Source organism: Nipponia nippon, unplaced genomic scaffold (assembly GCF_047370975.1).
Source record: "Nipponia nippon isolate SJK-2023a ecotype South Korea unplaced genomic scaffold, ASM4737097v1 scaffold_19, whole genome shotgun sequence".
NCBI lineage: Eukaryota > Metazoa > Chordata > Aves > Pelecaniformes > Threskiornithidae > Nipponia > Nipponia nippon.
The window spans coordinates 6,348,979-6,366,574 of NW_028262335.1; the positions used below are offsets into that span (position 1 = coordinate 6,348,979).

The window sequence follows — 17,596 nt, forward strand, 5'->3', positions numbered from 1 at the left end:
CCTTAAGTCTAAGTCAGATGGCTTTGATACTGTTAAAGAACAACTGCCTGGATTCTTACAGATTCCACATTTAGTTTCATTTTGTTGTAGCCTTGGATTCTACAGAATAGGCAAAAACCTAGTAAAATAGCATGCAGCTTCTCCTCATGGCAGGGAAGCAGTCTTAAGTCAAACTCACAGCAGATTATCTGACTCAGACTAAAATAAACTCTGCAAGAAATGTTTATTGTTTGTTTTGGCCTGCCTCATATGAATTTGGCTAGAGCTGGAGAGAAGCAGGAGTGGCTTCAATGGGCCAAGAAAGCACATTAGTCAGACTCTGCTTCCACCACAAGGGCATTCTGTGCAATGTGAACGCGTTCCCATGAATGCTGTCCTGAGAGATTTGCCCCGCATTGGTCTTATGGGACAGAAGAGCTGTTCAAATCTGACTCTGTAAAGGCTCAAACACTACTATATCCCTAAAACACGCACAAATGCATAATTGAGCGATCTCAGCAACCCAACATTTGAGTATGCTTTCCAATACTAGATGGTGAAAGGGGTCTGAGACATGGCGAACAAATTTGTAGCAGTGTTGCAACGGGTGCTATTAAACTAAAAAAAAAGCAGTGGAACACCTTTGTTCAAGTACCAGAAGGAAGTTAATTGCCTCCCCATTCTGGTTCATCACAGCCAGAAGTTGCCAGCTTTCCAAGTGCAGGGTAGGAATAATTTATTTATCTTTCTCTTTGAAAGGAAGTAAGGCTGCAAATATTTGGGTCTGGTGGTGTTTGTGTAGAGAGTTACTACATGGTAGGAGGAGTGAAATGACTAACCTGCCTTTATTCAGCAAATCCCAGGCAAGGCTCACAAAAGAGTAATTCCCAGTTCTTATTTACCAAGATCTAGCTGTAGTCTCAAATTTCACAGAACTTTACTAGAAGTTTTATGTATGCATATGGTGGTGAAAATATATCCATGTGCAACAGCAGTGGCGTTTCTCGTAAGATTACATATGTAGAATGGGAAAACAGTAATAATTAACTGCAGAACAACCACGTTTCATACAATGATTCCGAAGTCTCTATATTTATCAATGTGCACTGATGTGTGCCTATGTGCACATATATATGCACAGAAGGAGCTCTGTTTTCTTCACATATACACACACAGACAATATAACAGCTAACCTAACAACAAAGACTATAGAAGGAGATTGATTCCGTTCTTATGCTATCACTGCGCCGTCATTTTTGGTAATGCTATTTTTGATTTACCTCACTGAAAGAGCAGATCCAAGCCCTGTATGTGCAAAACTGTACTGCATAGTTAATTCATTCCTTTCTTGTTACAGCTATTAGCAGAATCAACAACATAATTCCAAAACTACTGGCTGAGCATGGAAGGCAATTTTAGGCACCAGTAAATTATCACTGATAAAACATTCCTGTTTCTTCATGCCCTCTGTGGCTTTGTTATTCTTTTGCTCATAGAAATAGACAATGCAGGGAGAGGTTCTCTGGGCAAAATATTCCATTAAACCCCATACCAATGAGAGCTCCCTGCTGCATTTGCTGCCTCACAGCAGCATACTCACCTAGCTGATTCAAACACTGCAGAAACTTATATCTGAGCAACTAATTACTTGCACACAGTTATTTCAGTTAGCAGACCGAAAGCAAACAAAGAAGTTCGTGTCCAGCCATTCTGTACAAACCAAGGTCAGCTTCTCTTCCTCAATTCATCTCCTGTCCCCACAACTCCCTCGTACACTCCATAGTTTACTTCTGGGTGGAAAATAGGAACCATGCACAGAGAACTGAGATGTGAACTGCCAGTTTAGCTTTTCAGTGATAAACACTGTGGAAAGCAATGCAAAGTAATATGTAAACTAAAGTAACTAGTAACTTAACTGTTACTAAAGAAAAGGATAACCCAGCCTGCTAAGCAACCAAAACGCACAGGGGATGCACCGATCTTCTGAGCAGCAGTAAAATTCAACTGCCAAAGGCAGACATTTAGCTTGACCTCAAGGCACTAGAGACACCAGGACTCCTTCTGGAATCTTTCAACATGAAAAGCATGTGGGCCACCTTAGCCTTGAATGATCCGATTCCAGTGATGTTCCTGGGCCTCAGATAAATCCCACTTCCATGGCCTGTCAGAGGCTGCAGTTACTTCAAATCTTGCTGTGTAAAGTAACTTTCTCAAAGCTTTTGCAAGAGGCAATCATTAGAAGCCTCAAAGTGTGAGATACAGGAGGAAGAGGTGTGGGGAAAGGAGTATCACATGTTTCATTCCAGATACCAAGGAAATTGTGAGACCAAGAGGAAGAGAGGGAGGGAATGTTCTTGGAGGAAACTTAGCATGGAAGGATGAGAAAACCATCATGCTCTCTCAATACTCAAGGTCAGAGTGACTTAGACATGATGCTCAAATGACAGAGTATAGAAGTAATAGGCTGTTTCTCAGCACAGGTTCTTTCCACTATCTCAAAATGCTTTGGGTAAGGTCCAAATCCAGGAATTAGAGTCAATCCCTATCATCTCACTGAGAAATATCAAACTGTTGGCTTCTTCACACTATTAAACTAACAGAATGGAGGAAGGGGAATTCTCACTCTCTCCCCCCCTTGGACTGTTTAAAGACAAAGTTTTCATCTTTGCAAGAGCATCCGCTGTCTCCCTCCCTGCTAAATTCCCCTATATCAGAGCACAAGCTAAAACCAGACACTTCTTGTCCCAAAGCTGAAATGAAAGGCTGGCATCCAGAGGCCTGCCAGCCCTCCCACATCAGCTTCAGGGCCAGAAGCAATTAGAAAGAAGCTAGGCATATGATAACAAAGCATGGGAAGCATCAGCCTACGCACTGATTGCTGAGATGTCTTTATTCACATTTTCCCTCCTAATTAATGAGGCAGCAGATCTCTCTAGTCCTGCCCACACTTCAAGTACAATCTTGCCTCTGTGCCAGCACCCACAGTGCTGTCAAACCAGGCTTCCACAAGTGTATTTGGGAAAGATCCAGGAAAGCACCCTATTTAGAACATAACCACTGCCTCTAGTCCTGCAGCTGTGAGAAGTTCTAGCAGCAAAACTACTCCATAGAGAAGGATCTGCTGGACAGGATTCTTTAGAAATGGGACTCAGTGCAGCTGGGAAGAAAGCTCAGCACCTTACTACATGGACAGTGTTAGCTGCTGATGGAAAGCCATATTGCCTGTTCATACTCTTCAAACTCTTGTCACGTCATAAAAGCAACCATGTATCTGAAGGCCTTGTGCTATTAGACAGCCTTTGTGACTCCAAAGTCTAAAATAAGTCTCCTCAATTACCAAGTAACTATCTGTTGTTAGCTATTACTTTGCCTAACATTTATATTTCAAATTCAGATCCTATTTGCAACTGGTTCAGAAATGGTTAGTAGAAGTTTTAATATCAAATTCAACACCTTGCTTGTAACCACGCTTATAATGACCTAGAGCATCCCATGATGGTGTACTTGTCATTATAACCTGACTATAATGAAAGTATACAGTTAACATTTATTAGTCTTCTATAAAACATTATGTAAAGAATTTGAGCATCAGGACTGGCCCATCTAACAAAATGATGGCTCTCATTTGGGCTCACAAACCTATAACCAATGGCTTCTGTCTGCCTCTGACATTTTTCTACCTCTGAACGTTACTCTGGAATTAAACAGGGTGTGCACTGAAAAAAAAAAAGAACAGATCCTTCAGACTAATGCCAAACATGGATAAGTCTTTCTCCATCATTAACTGAAATAAAAAGACTGACTGTTGTTTGGACCTGTGAGGCAGCCCTCTCTTGCACAGACCTGTTAGAACTTCAGTAAGAACTGTAATGAGATTCAGCTGGGCTGCAAGAGATGAAGAAAGTCTGCCTCTTGGGTTTGTCAGGGAGGAGAGGACTCAAAGCTAAATGTCCATCTTACTGCAGTTGAGCTTCAGTGCTGAAATCAACATATGAGACCCTACTTCTGTCAATCACAAAAAAAGGTAGTGCTATATTCATAGCACCCAAGCCTAAGACGAGCTTCTGGGATCAGTTCACCCTTTCAGGAAACACCTTTATCTACAGAGCCACCTAGCAGCTTTGCAGACTAGGGGAACTATAGCTGATCTACGCACAATGGCTGTTGTGGAGTTGCACAGGTTCAGTCTGTAATCCCTTCTCACCGACTGGAAGTTCTGAAGTTCTACCAGGGTCTTCTTATCTACGATGACTTGTCCTTTTAGCTTGCAATGGAATGCCTCCTCTACACGTCTGTGGGGTGCAACTTCCTCCAAGGAGAGCAGGAGTGGAGGCAGCTGGCTAGGATGGGCTGAAATAGCCAGGGATGCTCGACGCTCAACGGCTTCTGAGGAGAAAAGAAAAAGTATAGGAAAATTAAGGCTTAGTTTAAGAGCTTGGTCTACGAAGCGATTAGTTGTGCGATTAGACTTCTGCACTCAACTCTTCAACTCAAACTAAGCAGCACTGGGGAAACATTTTTTCAAATTTCTGGTTGTCAGATAGGGGAACGCTTTAAGGTAAACGTTTGCAAAGCCAGTCCTTTATTTGCCATGGTACTTCCCAGAAGAATCAGATCACAAAAGCACAAAGCTCTTACAGTCTTTACCTTTTAATATCTCTTTAAATTCCTGCAGAAGGACTTCCCGGGTGACTTCAGCACCAGGTGCTCCTGGAGGTCCCTGGGGGCCAGGAGGTCCTGGGGGCCCAACAAGGCCGCGCTAAGGAAGTAACCAAAGAAAAACACGTGAATTAGAAACAGGCAATTGCACTGACAGACCAAAAATTCTCTCAGCCATGAGCCAGTTCTACAGGGCTGTCAGCCACGTGAGCAGTCCCCTCCACTATCAGTTCAGCTACAGGCCTGATGCAGTAAATCTTAAACAGGCTCTCCAGCCAGCTGTGAATTCCAGCACTTGGAATTTACTCACGTCTTTATGTGGGAGGATAAACTTTGTTCAGGTAAACACTAACTGGTTCTTCAAGTACACATATACAGTTGAAGCACAACAGGCACAGGACTAAGTTTGCCGCTTCTGTATCTTCTCGCATCACTAAAGTAACAAACTAGCTTTTACGCTTCTTATTCTGCTATTCACTAACTAGAATAGCCATCTAGCCACACTTTGCATTATTAATATATATTGCTTAGACATAATTATCGCATACACGAATGTTTGGTGCAACACTAGGGCTCAGAAAAAAACGAAACAGTTTATTCAAACCACCTGTAAAGGTTAGCCACACATATTAGAGCTTTAAACTAGTCATACAAACATGCAACACTTATCAATGCTATTTTGATGTATATTGTTCCCAGGGAGCTCCCGTTTCCTCAACTAAACTGCAGTAAACCTGCATGGAAGCACTCCTGCCTATCAGCTCACTGAGAAATAAAAGGAAATCATTAAAAGCATTCAACATTGTCTAAACAGCAGATTAAAAGTGCACACATGATCAAGCATCACTCAGCAGATGATCAGTAATTCATTAATTTGAAATAAATGACTTGTCCATGTCTTGATTAATATATCCTTTGAGATACCTGAACTTCATCTAGTGGAAAAAAAGAATGTTAATTTTATTTCTACTGAGCAGAAAACAAAACAAAACAAAAAAGGCTCAGTCCAAGAAACAGCTGGCTGAAACAAAAATGAATGTTGACAGTGGAATTCGCATACCTTATCTTACAAAGCACATAGCACTTACTGTCTCAAACTTCTCCAAAATACTTTGAGAAAATAAACACAAACAAATGAAAATGCAGCACACTCTGGGGTGGAAAGGCAAAAGCTGGAGCATACAAAACACCTCGCATATCAGTGGTAGGAAGGGAAGCCACAGTGCACATTTATTAGCTGATGGCAATCTAGCAATAACCTACTAATTTCTTGTCTTTCCCTTTGCATCTCCTTTTAGAGGTATTGCCATCATCTGGGCGGTGAACAAAGGAGATCCAGGTGCGCCGGGGATCTGTGATTCGAGGATCTGGAGATTCTAGGATCTAAAGAGAAGCAAGAACAAAGACGGATATCACTGCATCGCTTCGGCCACCACACGGATTCAGAGAATGCAAAGTTTCCAGACCAGACTGTTGTCTGCTGCCTAAACCACATCCTTGATCCAAACGTACTGCATTTGGGAGGACGTTGAAGGTGGGATAAAATGGGATTTTACACTTCGGTAAGAAGCAATTCAGTTTGGATTACCCAGTACCGTGCCACTTTTTCTCTTCATTTACAGGAGCATTGCAAATGCAGGACAGTACTTCAATCTGAGTTCTGACAGTGTATGAAAGGCATCAGCCTTTCCAAGAGTCCCATTGGTGGGGGATTTTTTGTATTCCTAAGTTACAGGCCAAGTCTGCCAGCAGAAATGTCCCAGAAGCCAGAAGATGCTGCCCTTAAAACATTAAAATGCCTTCTCATAACTTAATATGCTATCACCTGCAGGGCCTCCCAGCTCCCTTTGCTTAGGAAATCAGTAAGAGCCAAGAGCTGGGAGCCAGTGTACCTCAGAGACCTTCCTCAAGCTGCTGAGACTCTCAGCCCTCTGACAGTCCTAATATGTGCCACAGAAAACCTGCCCAGATGCCAGAGATCGTTCACCACTGGCATCTGACATTTATCAGTGGGACCTATCAAACAATATAGGGAGATTAAAATGTACAGAAAACCTTTAAATGCTCCATAACTTTCAAATCACAGGCTGTAGAGTGACAAATGTGCACACAGAAAAAAAAATTCACGATGAAATACAAAGTCCGTGTCTGATCACAGAAAAGGCGTCCATTGGCAAATTAAACTACCTTGCGCATTCCTATGTTCTGCAAGTATATCGTAGCCATAGAGAAATTATCTAGAGAAGCTTTGACATTACAGTGCCTAGTTCTGGATCCTTTCTAAACAAAGTCTGGACAGAAGAGAGGATCTGTCTTTACAAATTTGGGCCCACTTCCTATTGGACTCCCTGGTTCCCATTACTCATGTCCCAGAGACAACCAGAAGTAAGTGATCAAATAGCCATACCTGTTGTTTTTATCCTAGGCCGAGAATGAACTTCTAACTTTAAATTTAAAAAAGGCACCAGAAATCATTGGTTACCAATACCCTGCCGAGCTCTTGTCAAGAGCAATTAACTGCTGAATATGGAGGTTCCAACCTGTTGACACATCAGCCTCCCAACTGCCCATCACAGTGAGGATAAAAGCACAAGCCCTCCCAAAGTTTCATGAACCATGCTTAAATATTCAGAGCCATTAATGAAAAAGCCAGAGAGGAAAAACGGCAATGAACACTTAAAATATTTAAAACAAACAAACAAAAACCCCACCCTTTGCCTATTGTAAACTTTTGGAATTCATTCAAGAAACCTGTTTTTTTTCTTCTCCTGGTGAGACAAAACAGGTACAGATCAGAATTCCAGCAGGAAAGCAATACAAGGCAGTAGTGGGCTGAATGACATCTGAAATGATTCCTAGACCGTTACAAGTTTAGGTTAATCAATATTAATCTATCACCATTCAGGAGGAAGAAAACAAGATGGGTGTGGAAAAAGCATAGAAGCAAAGTCACTCAACAGTGCACTTTTCAGATCTAAAAGTGTTTGCCCCTGGGTATTAAGCTCCTCCTAGTCTGACCGCACTGACAGTTCTGCCACAGCTCAGACACGATAGCTCTACCCTCAGTGGCCTTAACAGTAACAGTGACCTTGCAAGGCGCTTCCAAGGCAGCCAAGTTAGCAAACACATCTACATTTGCTCATTACCTGTCTCACTTGGCTCCCTAAAGCACTTGCCGCTTCTCAGAGAACCATACTGAGTTTTAATAACATTTCTAGTACCACTTATAAGCATAGATTCCCTTTCATCAAATAGTCCGCAGAAGCATGTAGAAAACAATTACCCTTTAGAATGCAGGTAGAGCTGAGGTCCCAATAACTACAATACACGTCACTGTCTAAGAGCAACAGGAATTGAACAGAAGATTGCAAATTTTAGTTAGGAATATCAGGGCAAGCCCATTTTGAGGAGATAAGACCACAGTCTATGTGATCTGCTATGAAAAACGCGTGCAGCATAAGTTGTTTCAAAATTAAATCTTAGAAGTCTGCTGGAGTTCCAGCTTGAGGTTATAAGGAATGTCAGTGCTTCTAAGCTGATGCAGAGCCTGGAAAGCTCTCTCTCCGGCATGCATCCAGGCACATGGGTGTAGTACAAGGCACTTGTCCATATATTTCTGAGCTGATGTGATCACAACTATTTATTTCAAACAGCATGGGTCAACAAATGATTTACAAACCAGCAGAATATGAGCAGCTCCCCAGAAATCAGATGTGTTGAGAGCTGAGCAAGGGTATTTGTCAAACATACATCTCAAACTCTGAAGCCAACTCTATCTTCTCAATTCAGCAAATAATCTTAGGTGATTTACTGCTCAGACACAACCCACAGAAAGATCTACTCCTACTGAATTGCTCTATTCAGGCAGTCCACTTATCCTCCCCTCCAGATAGATGGCTGCAGAGTAGCTGGCGTCTGTGCTCGAAGGATATTCCGAGACATTTTGCCGTATTGTTCGTTCATTCATTCTACTGTAATTAATCAGAGCCAGAGTTTTGGTTATGAACACTCCCCTGCTGCTCGAATTTAACATGTATTGCAAACAAGAGCAAGACAAACTATTCATAACAATCTAGTTCATTATTTCTGTACCCAAATCAGTCTTGAACAGACTTTATGTTTATAACCACATTTAAATTGTGTGTTTAGTCAAGGGGTTCTAGTAGGTTGTTTTAGCTAAATTGTTATTTGCCTTTTTTACTTACCACGCCCAGGACTTACACAGCTTTCCAAAATTCCATTGGAAATTAATCTAAATGGAGCACCATAGGAAATCCTGGGTATTGTAAGATTAGTTGCCTCACTATAACATTATCACCTTCCCAGATTGCTTGACTGCAGATTTTTGCTAAGCATAAGTCAAAGACAGGCCGAGAAGCTCCTTGGGTACAAACCTCTCCCTCTATCACAACATGTAAACATCAAGTCCAGAGGCAAATGTTTATGGAGTTTGCAAAAGTCCTTAGAACAGCACACAAGGTGCAGCTTACTTCTGCAACAAACATTAAATATATTTATCAGAGTTTCATGGAGATTTAATGGCTTCTGATGGGAGAAGCTACTTCTTTCCTCCCCCACTTAACCTGAGGACAGATGGGCGCAGGATCACCACACGAGGTCACACTTGCAGAGGACTGTGTTTATGAGCGTTTAAGTTTACAAAGCTCCTAAAAGTAAAGCAGGTGAAAGCCTACCCATGCTTTGCCCAAAGAAGCAGGTGTCTCTTTGTCCCAGTGACTGGGACTGACAGGTCTGTGGTAAAGCTGCAGTGCAGTTCACAAAACAGAAGGAAGCAATTTGTTCATAGAAGCACCCTACTCAGGCAGGGTGGAGTATTCCCTCAGTGCTGTAACAGAAGCCAGCAAAAGAACAGCTGGGTTGCAGAGAAAAGGAAAATAAAATCAATTCATCCTTCAAAAAGAGCTGGCTCATGCGGCAGGAACTCCAAAGTGCAGTCTCCAGAACACAGCAAACAAGACCAGCGTCTTAGGAACTGGGATGCAGCATTTGCTGCAGATGTGGGAGAGACTGTTCAAATATTCCTGGTTTCTACCAGGCTGCAAGACAGGCATAAACTCCCGTCCACTGCAAAAATGAGGAAACAGGCCAGCTAGAAGCAGAAGCCAGCAATCATGGGCAGACTCTGACCATTAACTGTGAAGACAAACAGATGTCCTCAGCCTTTCTGGAGCTCCAGCTGTGAAGAAACAGGCCAGAGCAGACATCTTGTCAGGGAGAAAAAAGAAATCCAGATGGCACATCCCAGAAAAATAAACGAAAAACTCCTGAAGTTTAAAAAAAATAATAATAAAAAAATCCCATACCTCTCCAGTGGCTTGCTTAAATTACAAATCCCTCTACAAGACAGCCATGGCACTCCCCAATTTCTCCAGCACAAGGATGATTGACAGTTAAAATGAATGTTCCATCATTGTGGTATTATTATTTAATTACTATGGCATGCATGAGCAATCCCAGCAATAAGCATGCAAGCCTCTATTTTTCTTGGCAGCAGCAGCCTCCAGCAGCCAGAGAGACCTTGCAGCCAACTCAGGTATCAGTCAGGACTGAGAACAGCCTTGGAATCCCAGCAAAGGGGACTTGTCCCTCCTGGGGTGCTGCTTACAGAGCAAAGCTAACCTACAGGAGGCAGGAGGAATCCTCATGTTAACTACAGTGAAATCAGGCTTGCTCCTCAACACTTGAAACAGTACCTCCAAAATCAACAGGAGCCTTGCCAGCAATTTTTAATGAACTTTCAATCAGGTCTTTTAACATTACTTTGGAATCCAAATACAATGGCACCTATCAGTTCAGAACCAGTTTATGACACTGATGAGAAATTAGCCCATTCTCTCCCCAGCTTCCCTTACAATAAAAGACAAGTTGAGCTGTAATTCAGACTGCTGCACACAAGCAGAACCTGCGGTTCTTTCTGGCTCTAACTCCCCGAACAACACGCACTGCCCAGAGACACACACAGTCTCTGGCCAAGATTCAGCCAGCATGGAAGAAACCACCAGCAGAAATCTACAGTCAAGGAGCAGAGTCTGGATCCTGAGAAATTTCTGAACTCTATCTGAACTTTCCTGAAATTCAAGGATTCTGGGATCCAGTCTGCATCTCTGCTGAAAACCAAAGTGAAATGGACAAAAGTAGTTTCAGAGTCCAGATGAATAAAAGAAAAAAGTCAACGCTACCTGTGAGCAAGTCTGTACACCGAAAAGCATCTCGAAGTGTTCTCAGGCACACCTAAGCATTTCTCAGGGTGGGACAGGATGGAAAGAAAGCATGAAAAGGTTACAATTTTGTGAGAGGACAGCATCCTTTCCACCTGCAATCAGAGATGTGTGTCCAAGAACACATATCTAACCATTCCAGTCTGCAGTCTTTAGGCCCGAAGTTACTGCCCTGCAACTTTTGCTCAGTCATCTATGTATTTGTCCATCTGTGATGGAATTATATTCAAGAATTCTTTGCTTAATAGTTGAGCAGTTGCCAGACACAAAATGGATCTGACTGAGCATTTCAATTATCTTAATCCACAAATTTCTATGTTGTTACACCTGATTTACACCAGCAAGAGTATTGTCAGCTTCATTATGAAATTAGGAGCAAATTATTTATTTCAGTAGTGTATTTTACTTGGAACAGGTTAAAAAGTGACAAGACCACTTTTTTTTTTTAGCATGAAAAATCCTATTTTGGCTGCTAATAACTTATGGTTATACACACTCTTGGTTATTAATGAGATGTAAAACCAAGGTCCTGACCACTTGTGGCTTTTACAGATCTCTCAAGAATTTTCCCTAGAGCAGAAGTGTTAGGTTTGGTATCTTAGCCAAATCCGAAATGGAATTCCTACCTATATTCCCACTATGTTTTGTGATTGAAAAATTATTCTTCACTCCTCTAAACAGCTATCTCAAAGAGCTTCCCCCCTCCACTTAAACACAAGCTGCCTTCAGTGGTCACACCCATAATGAATTTAATGAATCTAATGGAACAGCTCACGTGAGCAGGAGCCACTCGGGGTGAGAAAACGCCGTGATGTCTGTTGCTGTGTTAGCTGTACTGCCGCGTTAATCAGAGCCACCCCTCGACGTACCAGTGGAGTTCTGTCGTTAGGGATGCCACAAAAAGGCAAGGAACTGAACAGCACCAATAGAACATGTGTAGCACAATGCATCTAGCACAGAAACCCACATCTGATGTAGGACTACATACTTTAATAATGAGCTTTAAAAAACACATCTTATAAACAGCTCTGAGAAATGAGACTAAGCACCGAGTTATTTGATATGCTGAGTCAGACGTACAAATCCAACATTATTTCACACGGGCCACAAGGAATTGCTAGGAAGCATGTTGTTATAGCCCTTCTTGTTCATAATATGCCAGAGCAAGACTGACCATGATGACAGATACAAAACATGAAAGATAACATCATCTACTACAGATAGGTCACAGTCCAGTCCCTCTCATGGCTTTAACACTTGTCAGGCCCAAAAATACTTTTCTCAATTACACATGCAATCACACACTTCAGGCTAAGACTGAAATCTCTTTACAGAGGAGGAATGCAATCTGTGCAATGTCATTGAACCAGCTGCTGTTTTCAACTGGAAGCAAGAGGCCCCAAAGAAATAATTCAGAGAGACTTAAGTAACAAACCAGGTAGACCTAGCCCTAGATATTGAGAGAGACAGAAGGATCACAAAGGAAATGAAATTTCAAGAACTTCTTGGCTGCCTAGTGGGTAACTAAATCAAAAAACATTACGCTATTTCTTGCAAGAATTCCACTAAAGGTAAAATCCTGTTGACATCAAATCATACCTGAAATTTCACTGGAATGCTGAGTCAATCATTTTGCCCAGGTTAGGATGCTGCCTTTGAGGTGCTTAGCTGAATTACCCCTAAAAGCAGCTCACAGAACAGCTGAAGTTGGAAGGGACATCCACAGATTGTCTAGTTCAACACCCCCTGCTCTAAGCAGGTGAACTACAGCAGGTGAACTCCAGCAGGTGAACTCTGGACCACATGCAGTCAGGTTTTGACTGTCTCCAAAGACGGAAACTCTACAGCCTCTGTGTGCAGCTTTTTCCAGTGTTTGACCATCCCCACAGTAAAGAAGTTGTTTTTTTTTTCTTACATTTAAGTGGAATTTTCTATATTTCAGCTTGTACCCACTGCCTCTTATCCTCTACTCAGGTATCAAATGGTAACTCCTGATCAGTGTCAGCTCTATATAACCCTATATAATCTACTACTGCTGAACCCCTGTTAGTATGATATCACATCTTGCAAGACAAGATCCATGTCTGGAAAAGGGAAGGAAAGCCTGGCAAGTGGCAGCTGCAGGTACTCAGCCACACACAGTCAAAGTAAGAAGGTGCAGTAGATTACAACCTCTGTATCCATCAGCCATGTTCTGCTCTCTCTCTTAGTCCACCTGTGTCGGAGAAGAAAACTCTCAAGTGCTTAGCAAGCACATCACATTGACAGCAACTCAGCAAAGATAAGACTGGGGAAAAACTTGAAAAAAAAAACCAACCAAAACCAACACACTATTTTTCTGGAAATATCAGGTTTATCAGGAGATTTGAGACTTCTGCTTCCCTGTTTTAGGTAGAGGTTTCACCACATGACTCATGCACTGTGAATGTTAGAGGGGAGCTTTCTCCACTCCTTTTTGAAAAGGACTCCCAAGAGAAATTTGTCCCCAGTTGTTTTGCTTAATTAGAAGGAAAACACATCTACCTTTTCAACAGTATGAATAAAAATCACTACTCTCAGCTAGTATTTCACTCCCTGCTCCTTCTGCATTGATAAACCTACCAGCTGGCCACAAAGTCTTCCAAGGTAAACACAGCCTTAATTTTTCCTGTACAAGGCCAAAAAAATTTCCATCTTTTCTGTTATGTGCTAGAGAGAAATGAAATGGGACACTGCTGTTGTTGCACTTTCCTGTGCAGGGCATCCTTTCATGAAAGACAGCTTCTCACAGAAGTACCTTCTAGGCTCAAAGAGATCAGTCTTCCATAGAGAACTGTTTTCAACCTTCCTTTAGCTTGATAGGTTATGTAAGGATAATTTCACTATTACTTTACTTCTTCCTTTAGCGAATACAAATTGTCATGCTTTGCCGTAAATGGCAACTGTCATTCACGCCAGAAATGGTGGCAATTCTTGAGTGCTGCATTTATAGTACGTGTAAAATAATCCCTTAGCTTAGGCAGGTGCTATATAAATATAAAATACAATACAGTCACCCGTGACATTTAGAAGCAATACTTAACTAGAGCCTGGACTTCAACCTCAAATAGATTCCAAGGAAAAAAGTTCACACTGCAAAATTTGGGAGTGGATATCAAGCAGGGCTCACAAGCATTTACATCAAAGATTTGGTTTCGTCCTATCCTTATTAAACAGAACCTGCCTTCACTGAACTCGCCAGCTCTTACTGCAGCCAAACCTTTGCCATGGATATTTTAAAGCAAAGTATTTCAACACAGAAGCTGCAGCTTCCAAACAATGTCTGTTTTAATGAATGCCCACTAGCCTCAGAACGAGTACTGTGTTTCTTCCAGCAATAATGTATGTGTGACTATATCAGAATTAACCAGGACCAGTTTCTGCTTGCTTTTGCAATCAGAATATATTCTGCTTGCGGTCCAATACATTTCACATCAAGCCAAATTCATTCCAGAATAGACTGAAATTTAGTTGCACTAGATATGCATCTGGCCCCTTTTGCAAAAGCAGAATGAAGCAGTTCTAGAGAGCGTAGAAGAAAGTGATTGATTATAAGCACCTCAAGAATTCAGCGTGTATACAACCTGTCCTGACAGAGCCCTGCAATACACAACAAAAAATTAACTGAAGAAACGCTGCTTACAGTTCCCTAATGATAATTCCAAGTGCAGCAGCCAGCTTTTTTATATAGAGGACTGTTTCCCAGACTTGCCCAACCTTAACCAATTACTCTCACAATAGCATTGAATAGGATATTTAGAATGTCAGCCCAATTGTTCTAACTTGCCCCCTCTGCCATGCCCCAATTTTTGACAGGTTTGTTCCTCTATTGCTATAGTGACTGCCATCCCTAATGCTTGTGATCAAAGTCATGTTTTAGAGGTCACCTCCATTTGAAACAAGGGACATGTTTGTGTGAGCAGGGCAGAGAGAGAAGGGGCTGGGTGATAGGGGAGACTCCCTCCTTCCTCAGTGTTGTAGTCTCCCTTCCATTTCATCCTGCTCCTAATCCTAGGACCTGCTTTTAATTCCCTAACCTCCCCTCCTACTCCCAAGCATTCTATGCAAGTTTTCATCTTAAAGGATTCTGGGGGCTATGATCGATTGACTGGAAATTTTTTGCAGCTTTCAGCCTGAGGTGAGTCTCCCAAACATGTAACTGGAAGGATCCTACCCTGCAAAATTCACTCGCTAAGCCTAGCAAGTCATCAGCTACAGCCACTGAGGTATCACACACAGAGTCTTACACTTGCCACTTATGCACAATTACCACCATCCTGAATCCTGTCCTACAACAGCCACAATCGCCTTAAACAGATCATCTGACTACACCAAAATTTCTCTCATATGTAATTTTCAATCACCACAGCCTCTCTGGTGCAAGGTGCAGTGCAGAGAAAGCTCAGGCATGCTCAGGTGTTTATACGGTTGCCTAAGACAGATTTGAAATCATGTTCCAGAGAGTAAAGGGTTTGCTTGCAAGAGATACATTAATATTCCAGTATCATTATTTTACTGCAATAGCCCAAGTGATTTTTTTAATCAGTTGTTTCTGAACAGGATAGTGTTCATACACTAGAGCTACTATGGGACTGGAACTTCAGTCATGCACATTCCAAAATAAATTATAATAATAAATTGCAGTATTCCAGTGTTTGCTTCAGTAAGCTAGAAAATCAATCATGCAAAGGCAAAAGAGAGCATTTCTCTTTAAAATCAAATATGATTTGGCAAGATTGCCTCAATCATTGGAAAAAGGTAGCAGCAGCGCATTATTGCCAGAAATAAGTTCTACCAAGCACTGACAACACATAAACACCTACCTTGGGATGCCCGTGCAGTTCTTCACTGTTTGAGAGGGTAGCATTGAACGGCTCTGTATACTGATTAGGTTCTTTCTTCATCTTTCTCTCTCTCTTTGCTGCCGTAACTCTGAAGAGGCAAAACTGCTGACAAAGTAAAGTTGCCACAAATACCCAGGTGCACCCCTTCATTTTGAAAAGGGAGGGGCCAAGTCAGGCAGGGCACTCGCCAAGCACAAAAACCTTCACCACCAATAATAGCAATAGACACAGACTTCTCTCTAAAAAAATAAAAAATAAAAAGGTTAGAACTGTTAAAGATGATCTTCCAGGCTATGTAATGTCAAATGAGCAGCATGCATGGATGCGCTGGTTGCTGAAGAGATCTCAGTTCAAGCAGGACACATGGAAATGGTATAGATAAACTTGTTTGAAAATCTGGATTCACTCGAAGAAAGAGGTAAGTCCATTCAGCCTCTTGAAGCTTACATAAATACAAGAGGCCCTGGAAAGTCCTGCCACCCACCTTGAAGTGTTGCTCTCCCCCCCCCCCCCCCCCAATAAGTCTTCAGACTCGTTTAAAATGCACTCAACTATGAAACTTAGAGAAGTGAAATTGCTCAGGGCAGCAGTTGCTCAGGCCAGAGCTGACAACACGAACTCATTAGGGGGGCTGTTAGGTTGTTGTTCTTCAACAGGAGATTTCACTTTCTGTCATTTGAAGCATTGTGTTCAGTTCAAAGCAGGCTTGAATACGTTCCCATCCATTCTCTCTTGAATGATATTTTCCTTCCCTCAGTGACAAGTGCTCATCCTTTCCTTTCAAGATGCTGGGGAACTGTAACCCAAGATTGCTACAGCCACTGCTCTTCTGAAGAGGCTGAAAGCATCACAGCTCAGCCAAGTGCTCAGGCTTCTAAGGAGAAAATAAATTTCTCATATCATAAAAGTTAAAACAGGGAGAAACAAAGAATCTGAGGATGTACCTAGGTCCATTAGGAGCAGATAAAGTTTTCCCAAGTCTAGCTTCTCTCCCTCTTTAGATGGGTTTATCTTCACTTTTCTTTAATGAGACGATGAGCAGCAAGTCCCGATGCCGCAAGCAGCTGTCAGGATGTAGAATCTGGTGTCTTTTTCATCCTCATCTCCCCTCACACTAGGCAAGATTTCAGGTACCTCTGAGTGTAGATCATGTCTGATTTTTCTGACTGCTCCTTTCCTCAGCTGCACACTGGCAAAACCCTCCTCAGCTTTTGCTTTACCTCAGCAAATAAGTACTTCTTTCCTGAATGAGTTTCCATCAACTTCAAGAAAGGGGAAAAAAAAAAAAAAAAAAAAAAAAAAAAAGAAAAAAAGGAGGAGGGATCACATTCTAGTGAGCTGTCAAGCCTATTCTCTTCACATTCCTATTAGACTCACTGATAAGTGGAGCTGGCCCGTGTGCCAGGCAGATTTAAATCAATGCCCGTTCCCTGCTCCCTCCCCTCAGCCCTGTTCTGTACCTCCCCTTCATTATCTCAGAGAAATCACCATTTTTCTGGGAAGTTTGTAAAACTGTACATGAGTGTGGTAGAGCTAAAAATATGTGGCTTGGAATATGCACTCAGCACCGCACCACACATTGATACCTCAGACCTCTTGCTTTCTGCTCGTTAGCCGTGTTCCACACAACATTTTCCCCTAGCTCTCATTAGAGGCTGGCTCAGTGGGGGCTTTCCGATTTCTTTACAGGCGGGTAGGCTGTTTATGAAAAATAACAGAAAACCAAAGGTTACACATCTCCTACAAGCGTTTCATAAGGGAGATCTTGAAGTACTTGGACAGTCTGCAAATCTTTGTCAGTTCCCCACCACCTAGAACAAATATTCCTATTCTTTCTACAAATACGGAGAGTGATGC

At 42.0% G+C, this 17,596-nt stretch overlaps 1 protein-coding gene across 12 annotated transcripts in view; it reads right to left on the minus strand.

The window, feature by feature from the left end:
- The window catches only part of C1QTNF12 (C1q and TNF related 12), a 28,750-nt gene that overhangs the window by 7,969 nt on the left and 3,185 nt on the right, over positions 1–17,596 (minus strand). For 3 of the 12 annotated variants that reach the window (XM_087755069.1, XM_087755065.1, XM_087755075.1), the window contains 6 exons: positions 17,326–17,437; positions 16,292–17,001; positions 15,719–15,978; positions 5,902–6,021; positions 4,627–4,738; positions 4,136–4,365 (listed from right to left, as the gene is read on the minus strand). In XM_087755069.1, coding sequence (XP_087611195.1) covers positions 4,136–4,365; positions 4,627–4,738; positions 5,902–6,021; positions 15,719–15,889 — 633 coding nt within the window. In that variant the 5' untranslated portion in view covers positions 15,890–15,978; positions 16,292–17,001; positions 17,326–17,437. The remainder of the gene's footprint in view (positions 1–4,135; positions 4,366–4,626; positions 4,739–5,901; positions 6,022–15,718; positions 15,979–16,291; positions 17,002–17,325; positions 17,438–17,596) is intronic. The other 9 variants (XM_087755074.1, XM_009460915.2, XM_087755068.1 and 6 more) reach the window with 8 other exon arrangements.